The following is a 21,498-nucleotide window of genomic DNA, read 5'->3' on the forward strand; positions in this document are numbered from 1 at the left end:
TGCAGAAAATTCAGTCCAAAACAAGGTACATACAGACTGTAACTAAAAATCCAAACAAACAAAGCTGCAGTAATTAACTTGACAGGGCATGAGAAGGAATTGCAGACTTGAAAGCATGGCAACACTCACACAGTTGGGAAGACTCCAGGAACACAGATAAGCCACGATGTTACTCGATAAATTCACGATTTGGTCTCAACAACTTGCGGTGCACAGCTTCCCTTTTTAAACACTGTGTTCCCAGCTGCAGCTAATGAAGGGAATCAGGGCCCTTTCCTCCCCCATAAGCCATGCAACTCAGGTTGCTCCCTTCTCCGTTCCACCCTGCGTGTCCTAGGATGAAGAGGGGGTGGGCCTGGGTCTTCCTCTGAATTTCCTCTCCCCTGCTCTACCTGTTCCCTGCTCTGCCCAGCCGGACTGTGCCCTTCCCCAGTTTCTTCCACAGCCAACGGAGCCACACTCCCACTCCCTGTTGGCTGCTCAGCCTCCCCCTCTGAATCAGATTCCGACAGGGGCATGACAGACTGCCTGTACTGGGCTATGAATGCTAACATTTTTTAGAGCAGTGCGTTTCCCAATCTGGGCAGCTTTAAGCTGTGTAGATCTCAACTTCCAGAATTCCTTAGCCATCACACTTAAAGTTGGCAAACACCACTTTAGATGACTGATGGGCAGAATGCCGGTGTAGAGCTTGACCTTCTGAAGTGGTTGGGGTCCACTGTTGAAGGCGTGTCCCATCCTTTCAAAAGTTGAGGACCACTTCTCAGCAGCTGTGCTCTTCTGCAGAATGCACGTTTAACAAAAGTGGTTTTGCTTTTGAAAAGGCAACTGATTTTTTTTGTTTGTTTGTTTGGGGAAAAACAAGACTTTTCTTATCCTGGAATCTTCATCCGTTGTATGGGATGCTGTGGGAGATGGAAGAAAGTTATTGACAGTTGAAATTAGTTGGTGGGAGGAGGAATGATAGGTTCTGAGAGGATGGTATGTGTGTGTGGGGGGGAGGGGGGAGGCAAAGATTGCGTTTTCTTTGCAGTCAACTGGTCTTAACACTCTCTGAGAGCCGTGGTGGTTACTTGGGGTTTTATCTGTGACCTCGGGGTCACCTGAATCAGAGGTGTGGAATCCCCGTGCTGTCAGAACCTATGATTCCCCCTCCCACCAATTAACCTCAACTGTCAATAACTCTCCTTCCATCTCCCGCAGTATCCCATACAACTGATGAAGCTTCCAGAATAGGAAGCAAAAAAATCTTGTTTTTCCTCCAAAAATAAATAAATAAAATAAATCAGTCCAGTTTCCTTTTCAAAATAAAAACCACTTTTGATACAACTATGACCTGGGTGACTGAGAATCTTCATAGACATAACCTCCACCCTGCCATCTGCATCGTGTTCATGCACCACTGCTGGTAAAGCAAACTGTTGGGTTTTGCAGCATAGATTCAAATCCAAAAAGCACAGACGGATGCTGATTCAGCAGGATTCTTTAACTTCTTTATATACATAATAATATAGGAGTAAAATGTACAATACCAATAGTAGATTCTTCCAACGTGGTAGGGAGTTATAGGCAAAAAAACACAAGCAGATGATGAGAGAACAGCAGAGAAGTTTCAGTTTCAATTCAGCAGTTGCAGACAAGACTGCAGCTTCAGAGCTTAATATAGAGCCCCGCCTAGGTTCCCTCCAGTTTCAGTTTCCAAACAGTCCTCATTGGCTGACTTAGTTGCTCTTCCTATTCATTGGCTGACCTTATTACCATGCCTCTTCCGGTTCATGAATATTCTGACACAAACCCCGTATCCTCCTTATTTCAGTGGAGGATCCCATGATTTCATCAAAGAATATTCTGACCTTCAGATCTTCCAGGAGGCAACCTCGGCATCTTCTGTGATGGTGGCCCGGGCCGCCATGTGGAACCCCTCAGTCTTCAGGAAGGAAGGACTTTTGCCTCTGAAGGACGTCATGCAGGAATATATCAAATATGTATGCATTCTTGATACCAGTCTCGTGTGTGTATGGGGGACTTTAGTTATGTTATTGGAAAGATTGTGCTTTCTTTGCGGTCAACTGGTCTTAACACTTTCTGAGAGCCGTTGTGGTTACTTGGGGTTTTATCTGTGACCTCGGGGTCACCTGAATCCGAGGTGTGGAATCCCCACGTCTGTGTTTGCATTAACATGAAACCATGGACTCCCATTTTTCTGGGTTCCATAACTGCAGGTTGTGCAATCGTATACAGGTAGTGAATGACCACAATTGAGTCCCAAATATATGTTTTTAACTGAAACGTTTGTTTGTGTGAGTTTTGGCTCATTCTACAACTTTTCTTGCCACAGTTGTGAATGCGGAATCACTGCAGGTGTTAAATTAGTAACTGTTGAGTCACACTTCCATATGACAGCTATTATGGTTTAGGCATTAGGGTGTTGACTGGCCCTAGGGAGCAGTGATGGGATTCAAAAATTGTTTACTACCGGTTCTGTGGTTGTGGCTTGGTGGGCATTGCAGGGGAAGGTTACTGCATTCCCACCCCACTCCTGGAAGAAGGTTACTGCAAAATCCCCATTCCCTCCCTACCCCACTAACCTGATTTCCAGCTCCGTTCTCCTGTGCAGGGCAACCAAAGAAGACCCAGCCAATCAGCTTGGACTCGGGAGGCGGAGAAGAGATGGGGCTGACGGGGCCAGTCAGAGGCGGTATTGGCTGGTTCTCCGCACTATTCAAAATTTCCGCTACCGGTTCTCCAGAACTGGTCAGAACCTGCTGAATCCCACCTCTGTTTGGGAGGTTCTCATCTGCCCTCAGCCATGGGAACTCCTTTGATGTCTTTGGCCAGCCCTCTTAGCCTCAGCCTATATTTTACTCTATATTTTATTTTATTGCTGTTGGTCTGAGGAATTCTGGGAGTTGAAGTCCACAAGTCTTAAAAGTTGTCAGGTTTGGAGATGCCCTGCTGTAGGGAAAAAAGGAAAAGAAGCACTGTGTAATAAACCTCCTTGAGATCCTGAAGGAAAAACGGGATATAAATCTAATAAGAAATAGGTATTGTATTGAAGGGAAGTCTGCCTTTAATGGAGTAATTGTTCCCCATCTGTAAGTTATACACAGTTTGTTCAGTGTAAGATCTCTGATACGAGAAAAAGGTGACTTTTTTTAGTACCAGGTTTCTCATCTATTTTAAAATTCCCTGCAACTCAAGAGAGTTGGAAATCTGCCTTTCTTGAAATGAACGAGAATTGGATTTGAAGGCCTGGCCAGGCTCTGCTAAACAAGGTCTGAAATGAATATGGTTAGGTTCTTCGTGACAAGGAAGCGTTTGTTTACAAAAGGCTAAGAGGCAAAATGTGAACTATTTGAATTTCTTATTCTAAAACTTTTTTTTCTCTTTTGTTTTCCTTAGGCAGTGAGATATGATAATCATTATACCAACACAAAGTATTGCTTGTGCCAGATGTTAAGGGAGCAATTAGAAAACGCACAAGGAAAGAAGCTGCATGCTGCACAGTCCTTGCAGGAAATCTGGTAGGAGTGTTTTCATGCTTTTCATTTTAATTAAAGTGTCCCTGGATAAAGCCAACAGCAAATGTGTTAAAATATTTGTTAAAAGTTTTTAATACAAAAACTTTTGTTTACATCTTATTTTAATGCATGCCCACTGCCATTGCTGGAAGAAAACATTCCATTTATTAAAATAATTCTAATCTTCATATCACTGATGGAATTTAATCTTAGCTTACTCTTCTTATTTCATATTATTCAAAGTAATATAAACACCTAATGTAAAATTATCAAGAGGAGTTCTTTTGAGCACCACTTGTGTAGTTTGTATATGTATTAAATTTATATGCTGCCCATCTTGCCCAGAGGCAGCTTACAATGAAGTAAAAACGACAAGGTAAAACATTGAAATATTCAAATAATATTTCACGTTAACATTAAAATTGATGTTAGCTTTTTTTTGTCGGAAAACCCCCAAAGACCTGAAAAGCTTAACAATAGAATAGAATAGAATAGAATAGAATAGAGAATAGAATGACACCAGACCAGAATAGAATAGAATAGAATAGAATAGAATAGATAGAATAGAATAGAGAGGAATAGCATAGAATAGAAAGGAATAGACTGGCTAGACTAGAATAGAATAGAATAGAATAGAATAGAATAGAATAGAATAGAATAGAATTATTAGTGTGATTGGGCACAGAAGGAATTTGTCTTCAGTGCAAATACTCTCAGTGTACATAAAAGAAAAGATACATTCGTCAAGAGTTAAGAATCAGGTGCAACACTTAATAATAGTCATAGGGTACAATAAGCAATCAAAATAAGAGGTTGAATCTATGCGAAAACAACACTTTTTATGCAAAATTGCTCAGAAGTCAGTCTTTAATGAAACCTCTTCCCAAGTAAATAGGGATAAGATTGACACCTAGGGGTATCGTTCTTGTTATTTATTTACTTGGATCTCAAAAAGTTATGCATGCTTAGGCCTTCTTTTTACTGGATGGGAGGCCTGCAACGCATCTCAAAGCTCTGGCTTACCTGGTCTGAAGGTGTCCGAAGAAGGCAGTGGCAGATGGACTGCCACCAAGAAAATAACAGGACTGTGTCTATGTATCTTCAAGGGTTGAGTTCATTTTGAAAGGAGATTTTACCTTACTTGATCAAAGAAGCCTCTTTAACTTTTACTGTACAGTCAGTGCTTTTCATAATACAGGTAGTTGTCGACTTATGACCACAATGGAGGCCAAAATTGCTGTTGTTAAAAATGAGCCTCGTCCCATTTTATGATTTTTCTCACCACGTTGCTAAGTGAATCCCTTAAGTTGATAAGTTAGTAACCCGGTCGTTTAGTGAATCTGGCTTCCCCATTGACTTTGCTTGTCAGAAGGTCACCAAAGGGGATCGCGTGATCCCAGGGACTCTGCTTAACCATCATAAATACATACCAGTTGCCAAGGGTCTGAATTTTAATCACATGATTGTGGGGATGCTGCAATGGTCATAAGTGTGAAAAAATGATCATTGGGGGCAATAGGCTGACTCTGTAAACCACTTAGAGAGGGCTGGAAAGCACTGTGAAGCGGTATATAAGTCTAAGCGCTATTGCTTTTGCCCTTCCTTCCTTCCTTCCTCCCTCCGTCCCTTCCTTCCTTCCATTCCCTTCCTTTCCTCCATCCATCCATCCATCCATCCAATCATGATGCACAATGCTTAGAAGGCAATGTTGCAGGCTAACTCTGCCCACTGCCAGGAATTCGATCCTGACCAGCTCAAGGTTGACTCAGCCTTCCATCCATCTGAGGTGGGTAAAATGAGGACCCAAATTATTGCGGGCAATAGGCTGACTCTGTAAACCGCTTAGAGAAGGCTGTAAAGCACTGTGAAGCGGGATATAAGTCTTAAGTGCAATTGCTGTTGCTATAAGTCACATGTTTCAGTGCTACTGTAACTTTGAATGGTCACTGAATGAACTGTTGTAAGTCTTGTTTACGAATGTGTAAATATTGGTGTGTTTGTGTTCATAAGTGCATGTATAAATATATTTCATTTTCAAAATCCAAGACCATTTTCTAGAATTAATTTGATATTTTTTTTTAAATTAGTGAGGTTTTCGAGATGGGTAGCTTCTTTCAAGAAGCATCTGATTTACTGGAGAAGAAAAAAGTTTCGCTACAAGTGAAGAGCCCAAATAATGATGATCGCACTGAAGACACAGATGTCATCAAAATGGCTGTTAAGTTTGATAAGTAAGTGAGATAATTAGATTGAAATATACTGTGCTGCATATAGTATGAACGTATTATGACTATAATAGAATAACAGAGTTGGAAGGAACCTTGGAGGTCTTCTAGTCCAACCCCCTGCCTAGGCAGGAAACTACACCACTTCAGACAAATGGTTATTCAATCTCTTCTTAAAATCTTCCAGTGTTGGGGCATTCACAACTTCTGGAGGCAAGTTGTTCCACTGGTTAATTGTTCTCACTGTTAGGAAATTTCTCCTTAGTTCTCCTTTGGTTCTCTCCTTGATTAGTTTCCACCCATTGCTCTCAGGTGGTTTGGAGAATAGCTTGACTCCCTCTTCTTCGTGGCAGCCCCACAAATATTGAAGCACTGCTATTATGTCACCCCTAGTCCTTCTTTTCATCAAACTGGACATATCCAATCCCAGCAACCATTCTTTATATGTTTTAGCCTCCAGTCCCCTAATCATCTGGATACTAAATCATCTGCGCATACTGGATACTAAAATAACCAGATTTCTGCTAAACTGCCAACTTGCTTGTATAGTGATCCTTCCAGTGACAAAGTCATGTTGGCTGAATTCTCACAAAAGCTAGGAGATGAGTTTCACAGTGAGGTTTCAATAACTTCCATCTATTTGGAGATTCTCATTCATCCAGGTCATGCTTGTCCCAAAGATGCTTTTTCAAAAGGCAACTGGACTTCGTTTTTCCTTTGAAGACCTTTTCCTTCCAGCTCTGTTTTGGTTGATTGATTATTAACTCAAGAAGCAGTCACAAGGCTGGATCAACAGTTGATCCAAGAACTTCAGCGAGTCAACAGATTTGAGATGACCTTTTGTATACAGATCAGTGCTTCTCAAGTTCAGCAACTTTTTAAGAAGCGCAGACTTCAACTCCCAGCTTGAGAAGCACTGAGATAGACTACCGAGGATCATTAGGGCCACCTTCCGTCCACCCTGGGCAAAAGATGCTTGGCATTCAGTTTTATATCCTTGCAAAAATTGCAAGCCAAACGATGTGAAAAGTCCTGGGTGCGTTCTTTAGCATCTTCAGTTTAAAGGACCCAGCAGCCAGTGTTCAGCTTGTCTCAAAGATGGTGTTGTTTTTTTTTCAAAAATCAACTGGATTTTCTTGATTGTTTTTTTTTCCTTGAAGAGGTTTCGTTTCTCATTTAGGAAGACTTCAATTCTTCTTGGATGAGAAGTGAAACATCTCCAAGGAAAAACGAATTCCAGTGGCCTTTTGAAAAACCACTTTTGGGGTTTGCCTCCATAGTTCCACTGTCCCCCCCATGATTAGGATAATCAATTCCGATCATTAGTTTCTTTGGTTAATTTTTTTTCCGGTCAGCCCTTTGAGGTCAGCTAAATCAAGAAACAGATTTCACAGGAACACTAGAACTATAGTTTTCTTAATAGTCCGTAGCAGAGGTGGGATTCAAAAATGTTTTACTACCAGTTCTGTGGGCGTGGCTTGGTGGGCATGGCATTGCTTGGTGAGTGTGACTTGGTGGGCGTGGCAGAGGAGGCAAAATCCCCATTCTCTCCTCACCCCACTAACCTGCTTTCCAGCTCCGTTCTCCTGTGCAGGGCAACCAAAGAAGACCCAGCCGATCAGCTGGGACTCAGGAGGCAGAGAATAGATGGGGTTGGCAGGGCCAGTCAGAGGTGGCATTTGCCGGTTTGCTGAACTACTCAAAATTTCTGCTACCGGTTCTCCAGAACTGGTCAGAACCTGCTGGATACCATCTCTGATCCATAGTAACAGTCTCTTGCAAGCCTGAATGTGTAAGCTCTCCTCCTGCTTAATCCCCAGTAAATCAGGAAAGAGTCACCTCCAAATACTATCTTCCTTAAGCAATATTTCAACCCCTTTATTTAGGAAACATGCCTATTTCCATCAAGATCACCTCCCTGATTTTCTATAGTTTTTCAACAAATTAAACTGGTTCACATCCATTCCTTGGCTGTTTATTTTGTCTTTCTCATGTTTATATTTGAGCCCTGTTGTAACATTGAACAGTCACTAAGCGAATTGTTGTAAGTCAAAGACTATCCGTATTCTAAAGCAGGGGTCCTCAACCACCGGGCCGCGGACCGGTACCGGTCCGTGGAGCACTCTGTACCGGGCCGCAAAGAAAAAAAATATTTAAAAAATGGCGGCTTTCTTCGCCTTCGGTGAATGCTGCTGGGATCGGGGATCAAGGACACAAATGAAAGGGGAGGGAGGAAGCAACCGAAGCCTGTCCTGCTCTCTGGCTCAGCGGCTTCGGTTTCCTCCCGCCTCGTTCCTCTCTCAGTCGCTCTCTTGCTGCTCCACCAGCCCAGGAAGAAACTGCTTCAAAGAAGCCGGGGTGTGTGGCTTTTCCTGTCGCCACAGCTCCTCCGAAGCGCCCGTTCACCCCCACCCCGCCCGGCTGCGCGCGGTTCAATTCAGTGCCCCGTTCTGCCTGTCTGGTTGTTTGGGAGCAGCTTTGGCTGAGAATAATAACTATTCGCCTCTTTTTATCAGCCGAAGCTGCTCCGAAACGAAGGCAGGCAGGCAGGCAGGCAGAACGGAGCACTGGGTTGAACTGCGCGCGGGCGGGCGGGGTGGGGGTAAACGGGCGCTTCGGAGGAGCTGCGGCGACAGGAAAAGCCACCCCACCCCCCGGCTTCTTTGAAGCAGTTTCTTCCTGGGCTGGTGGAGGAGCGATAGAGTGACTGAGAGAGGAACAAGGCAGACACCTGAGGGAGGGAGGGAGGGAGACACCTGAGGGATGGGGCTGAGGGAGGCAGGGCCGAGGCGCTCCCTGAACCTGGTGGTTTGCTGGCAGACGTTTTATTACCCGACTAGGTAACAACATCAGATGTTACCTAGTCAGGTAATGAAACGTCTGCAAGCAAACCACCAAACTCGGACTCTTCCCCCCCCCCCTCCCGGTCCTTGAAAAAGTGTTTGTGCTTGAAACTGGTCCCTGGTACAAAAAAGGTTGGGGACCTCTGTTCTAAAGCACTGAAGTTGTTCCTGAAAAATCAGCATCTCCTCGCTTCAACTCTTCTCACCTCTCAGAAGAGCCGGACTACCAGAAGCTTCTTCCTATCTTCTAGTACAGTGTTTCCTGAACTTGGCCACTTCAAAATGTGTGGACTTCAACTCCCAGAGTTCCCCAGCTGGCTTGCTAACTTGAGAATTCTTGGGAGTTGAAGTCCACACCTCTTAAAATTGCTACATTTGAAAAATATAACAGCTTGGGCTGTTGAAGATGATTGCGGCCCGCTGGCCTACGGTGAGTATTTATGGTTTCCTTTTCTTTTTTTTTCCTCTTCAGACGAGAGTATCCCCCACAAATTACCCCCAAAATGTATCTTCTGGAATGGTGCAGGAAAGAGAAGCTGCTTCAACCTGTTTATGAAACAGTAAGAAGTCATAGGATGAAATTCATTTGTTAAACCATACTGTGATGACCCGGAGTGTAACACAAACGTAACAAAATGTAAAACGTAAATAAATGTCCTTTAATGCCTCCAACTCGACCCCACTGTTCAATAATTCTCAGCTGGAGATAAAACTTACTCAAAAATAGTCTTCAAAAGTAAACAATACAGTCTGAACTTAATGAGCAGATAGAGGTGAAATAAAAAACCCAAAACAAACTACATTGAAGGAATTTCCACAACAGATCAGGATAAGTAATTACCAACTTCAAGGAGATAACAAGGCACAGTCTGTTGGAAGGACGCCAACCAAGATAACTTCAGCCCAAGATAAAACACACTTTGCTTCTGGCAACACTGTGCTTTAACCGTCTCTCTTATATACTATTCTCCCCAGCTGCAACCAATGAGGGAAATCATGGCCACTTCCTCTCTCGTAAGCCAAGTTGTTTCCTTCTCCATTCCTCTCTGCGTGTCCTAGGGTGAAGAGGGGATGGACCTGGTTCTTCCTCTGACTGCCCAACCAGCCTCTGCCCTTCCCCAGCTTCCTCCACAACCTCCGGAGCCACACCTCCGCTCCCTGTCGGCTGTTCCTCCTCTCCCTCAGAGTCCGACTATACCAAGTGCATGACACATACCTCCCCAAAGGGAATCTTCTTACGCTGGTCTATGAGCACAATAAATATTTGATTTGAATAGGGAACCTCGTTCTCTTAAATATTTAGCTCCGATAGCAAGAAATATTTGGGGTGGGGGGAGGGGGGAGGCTGTGCAAATATTTGTTATGTGTCTGAGGGAATTTTGACCCGGTCTGTTTGCATACTAGGCCCAAGCCTCTTCTACCACAAGCTGCCTTTGAAATTCTCCAGCTTTTCTGTCTTCTGGAAGCAGCTGTTCAGGAAAACCAAAGAACCGAAAGCCCCTTTGAATGCAGCGGGCCAGCTGCCTTAAGCTTCTGGGTCCCAGCTTTAAACTGCGGATGCCTGTTCCCAGCCTCGAACTGAAATGTTGCACCTGTTGGGGATTTGATAGTTTCCCCCAACATTTCATTCCAACGCCCGTTGAATGGATCGCTTGCGTTGACTTCAAATCCAACCCCCCCCCCTCTTCGTTTCTCCCCTTGCTCTAGATCGAAAGACCCCGGGATCGACTGTTCTGTTCCGTTGTGACGGTGGCTGGGCAAAAATACAGCTCGACGTTATGGTAAGCAGCCCTTGCGGATCGTTTGCTAGAGAGAGTGAAGTGTTGTTCATGACAACTCGGAAAGAGAGGATTATGATAATGCTACAGCAGTGATCCCCAACCTTTTTTACGCCGCGGCACGGTATCCCCAACCTTTTTTATGGCGCAGCCCGGTACCGACATCAGCTGGGCGCCGCCATCTTGTTTTGATGAAAAAGTGCTTCCGGTGAGCTTTCTACCCGGAAAAGCTCACCGGAAGCACTTTTTCATCAAAACAAGATGGCGGCGCCCAGCAAGCCAGCGGCCCGGTAGGACTTGTTCCACGGACCGGTACTGGTCCGCGGACCGGTGGTTGGGGACCCTGTGCTACAGAATGTTGGTACATTATATTATATTATATTATATTATATTATATTATATTATATTATATTATATTATATTATATTATATTATATTATATTATATTATATTATATTATATTTATTTTATTATATTATATTATATTATATTATATTATATTATATTATATTATATTATATATATATATATATATATATATATATATATATATATATATATATATATATATGGATCTTTGGTTATTCGGGTTCTCTCCGCGTAAGATTCAAAGTATCTAGGCAACGTTTCGGCGAGGTCCCACTCGCCATCTTCAGGCTGGTGCTTTCGGCTTAGTGCCAGTGCAAGCAGTGTGTGACCGGAGCTGCCATCTCTCTCTATATACAAGTGGTGGGGGATGGTGTGCTGGGCTGGTTGGCTGTGCTGCAGCCTCTTGATTAGTTGAAGGAGTTGATGTTGGTATAATGGGCTGTGTAATGGCCTTTTGTTGTGGAGATATCCTGGATCTTGTGCTGTCATCTCCTGGGTCGTTAGCCTCTTGTGTTTTAACGGCTTGGGTAATGGGTTGTGTGATGGGCTTGTGAGTTCTTTTGTTGTGGTATCCTGGGTCTTGCGTTGTAATCTCCTGGGTCGTTTGTGTTTTGATCTCTTTTCCATTAGCCTCCTGTGTAGTAACAGCTTGGGTAATGGGTTGTGTGATGACCTTGTGAGATTTATTGCTGTGGTATCCTTGGTCTTGTGCTGTGATATCCTGGGTCATTGCTGTGTTGTGACTTCTTGAGTTCTTGAGGTGTAATTTCTTGAGTTTTCTGATGTGATGTCCTGAGCAGGTGGCTGTGATGTAGCATTTTGGGTTTTTAATATGGCTTTGAGTTTGGGGTCTGGGTCTGTGTTCGTTTGGCTTCGAGTTCGTGGTCGTGCCACATCTTCATGGTGGGGTCAGTTCGCTTCATGTATGGTTCAGAGGAGTTTGAAGTGGGTAGTGATGCAGCTGCAGTGCGGCTTCTGGTCTGTGGTCGTGTCTCATCTTCTGTGTGGGTGTGAGTCTGATTTTTACGTGGAAGTGTGGTGGTGGCATCTTGTGTGGCCCTCATGGGTGTGGGTCTGGTGTCATTTATCATGTTGGGTACTCGTCTGTTCATGAGGCGGGTTTCCAAATGGCTGGTAAGCGGGAGGTGTCATCTCTTTTATTCATGCTGTGTGGGCGTTTTTCTATCTCTATGGCTTCTCTGATTATTCTGCTGCTGTGGTGTTCAGTTTTGGCGATAGTTCTGGTATTTTTAAGGTCAATCTCATGTCCTGTGGCTTTGAGGTGTTGGACCAGGGAAGAGGTTGGTTCTTCTTTTTTGATTGAGTTCTTATGTTCTTCAACGCGTGCACTTATTCTTCTGTTAGTTTGTCCAATGTATGTGGTGAGGCAGGCAGTGCAGGGGATTTCATATACTCCTTGGTTTTCTAACTCGATTTTGTCTTTAGGGTTTCTTAGGATGGTGGATATTTTTCTGTTTGTGCAGAATGCTGTTTTAATGTTGTGTTTTTGGAGGATCTTGCTGATTTTGTCTGTAGTGCCTTTTATATATGGGAGGAGGGCTTTGCCGTTCTCTTGTTCTCTGTCTTGGATTTTGGTTGGGGTTTCTTTTTGGATTAGGTGGGTGATCTTCTTTCTTTGAAATCCATTGGCTGTTAGTACGTTGGTGAGAGTGTTTAGTTCGGTTTTTAGGTGTTGTTCATCAGCTAAGCATTTTGTTCTGGAGATGAGTGTCTCAGCTACGGAATTGATCTGTGCTGGGTGGTGGTGTGAGAGTGCGTGTAGATAGCGGTTTGTATGTGTTTTCTTTTGGTAGATGGTGTGTCCTAGGAGCCATTGGGTTTTTGTATACCAAGACATCTAGAAAGGGAAGTTGATTGTTAGCTTCTGTTTCCATGGTGAATTGTATTTTGGGGTGTAGGCTGTTGAGGTGTGTGAGGAAGTTGTTCAGTTTTTCTTTCCCGTGTGGCCAGATTATGAAGGTGTCATCTACGTATCTGAGCCAGAGTTTGGGTTTGTGATCATATTTTTCTAGAGCTTGTGTTTCAAAGTGTTCCATGTAGAGGTTTGCGATGACAGGTGAGAGGGGTGATCCCATGGGTGCTCCTTCTATTTGTTTGTATTTTTGTCCATTGTAGGTGAAGTATGTATTGGATAGACAGTGGTTGGTCAGATCTAGGATGTGCTTGGGGGTTGTATTTGTTTTGGATGGCTGTCAAGGCTTCTTTTATTGGCACTTGGGTGAAGAGGATATGACATCGAAGCTAACTAGTAGGTCGCTGGGTTGTAAGTTTTGTTTCTTTATGATCTCGATGAACTGGAATGAGTTTCTTACATGTGAGTTGATGGATTCTGCATAGGGCTGTAGTTGTTTGGCGAGAAATTTGGCTAGGTTTTGTAGAGGTGAGCCTATGGAGCTGACTATTGGTCTAAGTGGAGTTCCTTCTTTGTGTATCTTGGGGAGACCATAAAGCTTAGGGCATCTGGATGATTTCTCTCTGGGTATGATTCTTTGCTGGATTTCTTCACTGATGGGGAGGCTTTTATTTTGGATCTGGTGGTTTTTTCCAGGTAGGTGGTGGGGTCTGTCTTTAGGGGTTTGTATGTGGGGTCTAGGAGTAGGTTGGTTAACTTGGTTTGGTAGTCAGATGTGTTCATAACCACTGTTATGTAATCCAGGATATCTCCACAACAAAAGGCCATTACACAGCCCATTATACCAACATCAACTCCTTCAACTAATCAAGAGGCTGCAGCACAGCCAACCAGCCCAGCACACCATCCCCCACCACTTGTATATAGAGAGATGGCAGCTCCGGTCACACACTGCTTGCACTGGCACTAAGCCGAAAGCACCAGCCTGAAGATGGCGAGTGGGACCTCGCCGGCGTTGCCTAGATACTTTGAATCTTACGCGGAGAGAACCCGAATAACCAAAGATCCACATACAAATACCCTGAGAACCTCAGAAAACAATATATATATATATATATATATATATATATATATATATATATATATATATATATATATATATGTATATATATCAGTGTTCGCCAACTGGTGGGCCAGGGATCACTGGTGGGCCGCGAGAAAATTTTGCGGGTCCGCAGAGAAATGTCCCCCTCGAAAGCACTCCCCCAAAGCAATAAATCCAGGCTGTGCAGGAACACAAGGCTGCGCCACCCACATGGCCCGCCCACCTGCTGGCCCCCACCCTTCGGCAGAGTGCAAACCTTACCTTGAGTAGAGCCACGTGAGGTGGAACTGGAAGGTAGCACCACCGGCTGGGGAGGGAAATCTGCCCCGGGGTGGCTTGCTGACGTGGGTGAGAAAGTCGGTCCCATATTCCAGAGCTGCCAAATTCACAAGACTGGCCTTTTGGTCATCCCGGAGCAGCTCCTCCTCCAGTCCACGGCAGGCCAGTGCACCCGGGTGGAGGAGCAGCTGCTCCAGGATGACCAAAGGACCAGTCCTGTGACTACTGCAGCTCTGGAATATGGGACCGACTTTCCCCACCAAGGTCAGCAAGCCACCTGTCAGTCAAAATTCATATTAGTGATCCGCGGGATTTAAAATTATGAGTTTGGTGGTCCCTGAGGTCCAAAAGGTTGGCAACCCCTGATATATATTATGTTGGTGTATTATGATAGTGCTACGTAATGTTGGCCGCTAGCTAAGATTCTGCGCAGTTCGGAGACACCCCCTCTCCCATCCCACTCCTGGCTGGCCCCACCCACCCCTCCCCACCCCTCCCAGGAGTCCCCATGGTGCGTGTTTTGGATGCAGGTAAGTGTGGCATGTGCAGATGGTCGGAGAGGGTGAAAAACGGGCCTCCGGGAAGTTCGGGAAGGCCGGTAATGGGCCCATTTCCAGCTTCCTAAGAGCCTCCGGAGCCCGGCGAGGCCATTTTTGCCCTCCTGGAGGCTCGAGGAAAGCCTCCGGAGCCCGGGGAGGGAAAAGACAAGCCACACGCCACGGTGCAGGAGGCTGAATAGACCACGCCCACCATGGCCACGCCCACCCAGCAACCGAGCAGAGAACCTGTCGCTCAAATGTTGGAAGCCCACCCCTGGCTATGGTACCTTTAGATCAGGGGTCTCCAACCGTGGCAACCTTAATCCTTGGGGACTTCCAATTCCCCGAATTCCATGCTGGCTGGGGAATTTTGGGCATCCAAATTCAGACGCTTGGCAACTGGCTTCCTATTTATGGATCGTCACTGTGTCCCTGGGGTCACGTGATCCCCTTTTGCAACCTCCTGACAAGCGAAGCCAATGGGGAAGCCAGGTTCACTTAACAAGCGTGTGACGGACTTAACTGCGGCGATTCACTTAACAACCGGGACAAGAAAGGTTGTAAAAGGAGGCAAAACTCACTTAAATGTCTCACTTCATTTAACATAAATTTTGGGCTCCATCGTGGTCATTAAGTCGAGGACTACCCGTATATGCAGTAGATAATCTGACGAATGCAGAGTTTGGGCTTTATGTCTAGATAGGATAGGATAGGATAGGATAGGATAGGATAGAATAGGATAGGATAGGATAGGATAGAATAGAATAGAATAGAATAGAATAGAATAGAATAGAATAGAATGGAATGGAATGGAATGGAATGGAATGGAATAGGAATGGAATAGGAATGGAATGGAATGGAATGGAATGGAATAGAATTTAGAGTAGAATAGAGTAGAGTAGAGTAGAGTAGAATAGAATAGAATAGAATAGAATAGAATAGAATAGAATAGAATAGAATAGAATGTAGAGGAGAGGAGAGAATAGACTAGACTAGACTAGACTAGACTAGGATAGGATAGGATGGAGTGGAGTGGAGTAGAATGGAATGGAATCGAATCGAATGGAATGGAATTGAATTGAATTGAATTCTTTATTGGCCAAGTGTGACTGGATACACAAAGAATTTGTCTTGGTGCAAATGCTCTTGGTGTACATAAAAGATACATTCGTCAAAGAGTCAAGAATCATCAGGTGCAACACTTAATAATAGTCATAGGTTACAATAAGGAATCAAATCATACTAGGAAACAGTCCATATAAATCGTAAGGATATAAGCGACAAAGTTACAGTCATACATTCTCAGGTGGGAGGGGATGGGTGATAAGGAGTGATGAGAAGATTAATAGTAATAGTAGTAGTGTAGACTTTGTAAATAGTTTGAAAGTGTTGAGGGAATTATTTGTTTAGGTGAGTGATGGCGTTCGGGAAAAAACTGTCCTTGTGTCTGGTTGTTCTGGTGTGCAGTGCTGCGTAGCGTCGATAGGTAGTCCTTCACTTACAACTGTTCATTTAGGGACCGTTTGAAATTGCAACCCTTCATGAAAATTTTAGCAAAAAAAATGGAATTTGGATATAGGAAATAACAAAACAGAACCGGAAATTTTTCTATTAGGCATGCTAGAACCAAATATGAAAAAGAAATACCAATATTTGATTTTGCATATTATAATAGCAGCTAGAATAAGTTTTGCTCAAAAGTGGAAATTGGCTATGACCCCTTCAGAAAACATGATAATTAATAAGATTCACGAATGTGCCGAAATGGATAGATTAACTAAATTGCTAAAAGATAATCAAGACAGTGAATATTACAAAACATGGGATATCTGGTATGATTGGATAAAGAAAAGGTGATATCGGATGATTTGGTGATATTTTGAAAAGGGTGACGTGTAAATAAATGTAAATAAACTGTATGTATGCGTGTATAGGACGAAGGAGTTATTATGACAATGTACAACACGCTATCAAAAGGGAAGTACAAGTGTATCTATTGCTCAAACGATGCTGTAAAATGTATATGTTTTTAATTTTACAAATGTTGAATAAATATATTATTTTAAAAAAAGAAAGAAAGAAATTGCAACAGTACTGAAGGAAGTGACATCCAGTCCTCAGAGTTACAACTCTTGCGGCGTTCCCACGGCCACCAGATCAAAATCCAAACTCTTAGCAACCATATTCCCGTCTTCTTCTTTTCCAGGGAAAAATCCAAGAAACTAGCAGAACAAGCGGCCGCTATCGCCTGTTTAAGAACTCTGGGCCTCCCCGAAGGCAAACGCAACGAAAGCCCCAATCACACCTTGCTTAACAAGCGCAAGAGGCAAGATCAGGAACTTTCGAACTGTGATGAACACACAGACAGCTTTGCCGTCGATGCTGTTTGCAAAAAAGCACATTTTCTTCCCAAAGAATCCCTTTGCCACAGTTCCTAATGACCACACTACGCGCACTGGCGTTTTGCAACTATGCAGCTCCCCGTTTCCACCCAAATTCTCTGCCCTTTATTTTTTTTTCTTGGAGGCAATCAGGTGGAACAGGTAAATTTGAATTTTGATCCATGTCTCCTGGGGATCTCCAGGGAATCTCGTACCATTTTTTATTTTGCACCTTTTAATTGGGAGAATTAATGCTTTTTGAGCCAACCTTTTCCGTCTCTGGGAGTCACAGAGCAGGCATTCCTCAAATTCTTTTATTTCAATTGTCTGCCCTCTCTCAAGATCATTCATACCTTGCAAGATACCGGCTCTCTTCACTCAAGCATCTCATGTTCTTCGTCCAAAATCTCACGACATACGTGAGGATTCAAGATCTTTTAAATTTTAATGGTGATAGATTGCACACACAGCAGGACTGGGGAGCAGGGGGGGGGGAGGTCACCCTCGTGGTGCCTGCAAATGCCACACTGCTGACTTTGTCTAGGGCAGGGGAGTGCAATCTTGGCAACTTTAAGACTTGTGGACTTCTGGCTGGCTGGGGAATTCTGGGAGCTGAATATTGAGAATGGAAGATGGAATTCTGAACCGTTCTGATTGGGGCTTATTTCAGAATGCAATATTTCATTTGCAGCCGATTCTTTTCCAGGGGAAGAAATGGAGGAATAGCAGCAAACAAAACGTACAGCTTGTTTAATGTCAGTTTCCCCTAATGCTATTTTTTTTTTTTTACAATATTTTTTTTTGTCTCCAAAATTAAAATACAAAATAGTGGAGGGGGGGACAAAAAAAAAGCCCCCAAACATCCACTACAGACAGAGCAGTGAAATAATAGTAATAAAAACGCATGTACAAAAAGTAACAGATGACAACTATATCATTAACATTAAGTCTAAAATGTGTCCATCCTGGTAGAATGCTGAGAAATATATCTAAAATTAGCATAAAGTGCTAATTTTACCTTAAGGAGAGCGGGTGACCAGACTGGATTTGGAAACCTTGCGCCATTCATTTGTCCTTACGCTTGGCAGAGCATGGTTTTAAATAACATGGAAGCATGACTCTTGGAATCTGCATTACAAATAGCGCCCCTTTATGAAGCCTGTAAGTCACAATTCAAAGGCATTTGCCACCCTAAGCTCTGGTTCAAGCCCTTTTTGCTTTGATTTAAATCTGAACCAAGATTAAGAGAATAAAAGGAATGGCCCAAATCTGATTTATTCCAATGAGCATATGTCTTTTTCTTCTGGCAGATGTTCCTTTAATGCAGGGGTCGCCAACCTTTTGGACCTCACCAAAGTCATAATTTTAAATCCCGCAGACCAGAGACCCTGGGAAAATCCCCCCCAAAAATCTGCAGGAAAATTCCCCCACCCCGTTTTTTCTACCGATCGATTCTTTATTTGGGATCGCAGGATACCAGCTCCAGCTCCATTCTCAGGGGAGAGAGAGAGAGAGAGACTTTTGGTTTCATGCAAGGAAAGCAGCAGAAGTCTTTCTTTCTCTCCCCCAAACTCTGCCAGAAATGAGTCTTTGTGAGACTTGTCGTGCCGGCGCAGCCTCTTGGAGCAGGAGGCCTTGCAGGGTCCCAAGGACTCATTTCTGGTGGAGTTTGGAGGAGAGAAAGAAAGACTTTGGCTGCTTACCTTGCATGCACCCAGAAGCAGAAGAAGAAAGAAGCAGCCCGGTGGCCAGGCAAGTTGAGTGGGGCAAGTCCTCCCCCCCTCTGCCCTTCCTCCTCTCCCCTCACTACCTCATGTTGTTCTCAATGCAAGCGACGCAAGCCTTGTGTTCCCACTGGCCACGTGGGCGGTGCAGCCTTGTGTTCCTGCGCAGCCTGGATTAATTGCTTGGGGGGTGACATTTCTCTGGACCACCAACATTTTCTTGCAGACCACCAGTGGTCCCCGGCCCACTGGTTGGCGACCACTGCTTTAATGAGAAATGAAAGGCAGGACTGGGAATGGGCAGGAAAGCACTTCTCAAGCAGCCAGCGGATTGAGAAAGCACCTGAGACTCGGCCAGATGGTAGGTAGACATGTTCAGTGCTGGAAACCTGCTGGCAAGGATGGGTGGATTTCTTTATGGAAAGATGTGATGCTCCCCCCGTTTGATATTTTTCTTTGTTATTTTGTTTTCCAATGGAATAAACGCTCCCTTTTTCTTTGCTTCGTTGATCTGATTGGAGCAGGAGCTAATCCAGCAGTGGCGATCTTGAAGATCTGGGTCAGGCTTTTGCTCGAGCGATTTTGAGAGCGGAGTGGTGGCCTAGAGGTGAAGACACTCGCCTTCCACTCAAGACGGTTGAGAGTTCAATCCTACTGGCAGATATTTCCTAGGGCAGTGGTCCCCAACCTTTTTGTACCAGGGACCGGTTTCAAGCAGAAAATTTTTGCAAGGACGGGGGGGGAGAGAAGAGAAGGAGGCTTCGCTCTCTCGCTGCCCACCAGCCCAGGAAGAAACTGCTTCAAAGAAGCGGGGGGCTTTTCCGCCGCAGCTATTCCGGCGCCATTTCACCCCCACCCACCTCGCCCGCCCGCACGCGCGCTTCAATCCACAGTGTCCTTCTGCCTGCCTGCCTGCCTGTCTTAGTTTCTGGTTGTTTGGGAGCAGCTTCGCTGAGAATAATAACTATTCGCCTCTTTTACTCAGCTGAAGCTGTCCCGATTCAACCATTAACGGAAGGCAGGCAGGCAGGCAGAACGGAGCACTGGGCTGAACCCCGCGCGTGCGTGCGCGGTGCGCGGCGGGCGGGCGGACGGGGTGGGGGGTGGGGAGAAACGGGCGCTCGGAGGCGCTGCGGGCGACAGGAAAGCTCCCCCGCTCTCTTTGAAGCAGTTTCTTCCTGGGCTGGTGGAGGAGCGAGAGAGCGACTGAGAGAGCTGACCCAGAGAGAAGGACAGGCTCGGTTGCTTCCTCCTTCCCTTCTTTCATTTGTGTCCTTGATCCCCGATCCCAGCAGCATTCACCGAAGGTGAAGAAAGCCGCCATTTTTTAAAAAAATTCTTTGCGGCCCGGTAGAGAGTGCTCCACGGCCTGGTACCGGTCCGCGGCCCGGTGGTTGGGGACCCCTGTCCTAGGGCGTTAAAAAAAATCTGCTGTGAACTTTGCATTGGCGTCAGGAAGGGCATCCGGCCAGTAAACGCTCAGCTCCATCCATTTGCCCTGATTCTACCCCGAATTAAGGGATTACAGGGCCGTAAAAAAATTAAAAAGATCATGGATGGCCTCTAAAGGATCGTTTAGAATCAGTTCTCTGCAAATGAAAGAAATCTTTTGCTACAAAATGCCAAATTGATAGCTATTTAAACAGAAGTCCAATTAAGGCTTAACATAAACCAATCCAAAAACCCAGAATACAATGACCAGAGTACAGAGCTTCACAAAGGACTCGGAGATTACTGAACTGCTTTGCTTCCTGCAAACTCTTCGTCATTGAGGACTGACTTTTATCCCTTATGGGAGGGATAAGGGATAAGCCTTACTCCCGAGTTGCCCCTTTTGTTTCAGCTGCTCTCGCTTTCTAGCATCTCTGTGCATACGCGCACTGGGAACAGGCTCCCCTGGGTCCTCTACCTCGCTGCTAGCAGACTCCAAAGGCTCCGGAGTCAGCACCCCACTCCCAGATGGTCCTGGCCCCATCCCTGCATCGGATGCAGGAGCCTCCTCCGAGTCCTCTCCAGACTTCCTGACCGGTCCCCTTTCTTCCTCGCTGTCCGATACCTCTGCCGTCCGCACCGACTGTTGGCAAACCTCAACACCCTGTGTGTTAAACAGCTGACATGCAGCAATTGGCTGTGCCGCGCGAAGCAGCTTGAGCTTGAAAACCAGGAAATAAAAGGTCAGAACACAGCCTGGGCAGGTGGGAGGGCCCAGCAACTGATCATCGGAGCAAACCGTTTTCGCTCACAAATGATCCTCGGAGCTACCGGTTCAGCTGAACCGGGCCGAACCAGCAGACTACCCCCCACTGAAAACGATGGTTTTCAGGGGAAGTTGTTATATCTGTTGTGCACATCGGAGGGCAGCACAAACTGCGGGCTCTCCCATCCTCACAGCCATGTGCCACATTGATAGGAAGCAGCAGAGAACGGCAGGAGAGCTCCAAAATTCTTGCAGACAAGCGGAGCAACCAAGCCCTAACCTGCAGGGCAAATAAGGTGGAGGGGGGGCGTTTCTCAGTGAAAACACCAGAAAGTTCTGGATTGTTCACCTGGCTCCCGTTGGTAAGAATCCAATTGCTCCAGCATAGAAACTATGCACACCAGTGAGTTTATTTGCAGTCTTTATTTGCAGGGATGAAAGCTGGGTAGCGTCAAATAAACACTGCTGGTTTTAACTTCTGCATTGCTTTGTAGAGTTCCTGGGGATTTCTTCTTGCAGCAGCATGGACATTTTATTAGGCCTTATGCCAGTTTCTGAGACCCACAACAATCGTCTTTTGAACAATATTCCCTGTTGGGGGGGGTATCAAAAACCAAATGAACCCCAGCCTAATCAAGGAGCCCCCAAGATCACGTCCACCAAC

The 21,498-nt window shown here is 45.0% G+C and overlaps 1 protein-coding gene across 1 annotated transcript in view; it reads left to right on the forward strand.

Annotated features, from left to right (window-relative positions):
- The window catches only part of DUS2 (dihydrouridine synthase 2), a 31,840-nt gene extending 12,704 nt beyond the window's left edge, over window positions 1-19,136 (forward strand). The window contains exons 11-16 of the mRNA XM_087971650.1: window positions 1,817-1,985; window positions 3,403-3,524; window positions 5,609-5,752; window positions 9,062-9,149; window positions 10,297-10,370; window positions 16,739-19,136. Coding sequence (XP_087827776.1) covers window positions 1,817-1,985; window positions 3,403-3,524; window positions 5,609-5,752; window positions 9,062-9,149; window positions 10,297-10,370; window positions 16,739-16,970 — 829 coding nt within the window. The 3' untranslated portion in view covers window positions 16,971-19,136. The remainder of the gene's footprint in view (window positions 1-1,816; window positions 1,986-3,402; window positions 3,525-5,608; window positions 5,753-9,061; window positions 9,150-10,296; window positions 10,371-16,738) is intronic.
- The last annotated feature ends 2,362 nt before the right edge of the window (window positions 19,137-21,498 follow it).

Source organism: Notechis scutatus, chromosome 9 (genome assembly GCF_049901735.1).
Source record: "Notechis scutatus isolate UNSWTSFEM ecotype Mainland chromosome 9, rNotScu1.2, whole genome shotgun sequence".
Taxonomy (NCBI): Eukaryota; Metazoa; Chordata; class Lepidosauria; order Squamata; family Elapidae; genus Notechis; species Notechis scutatus.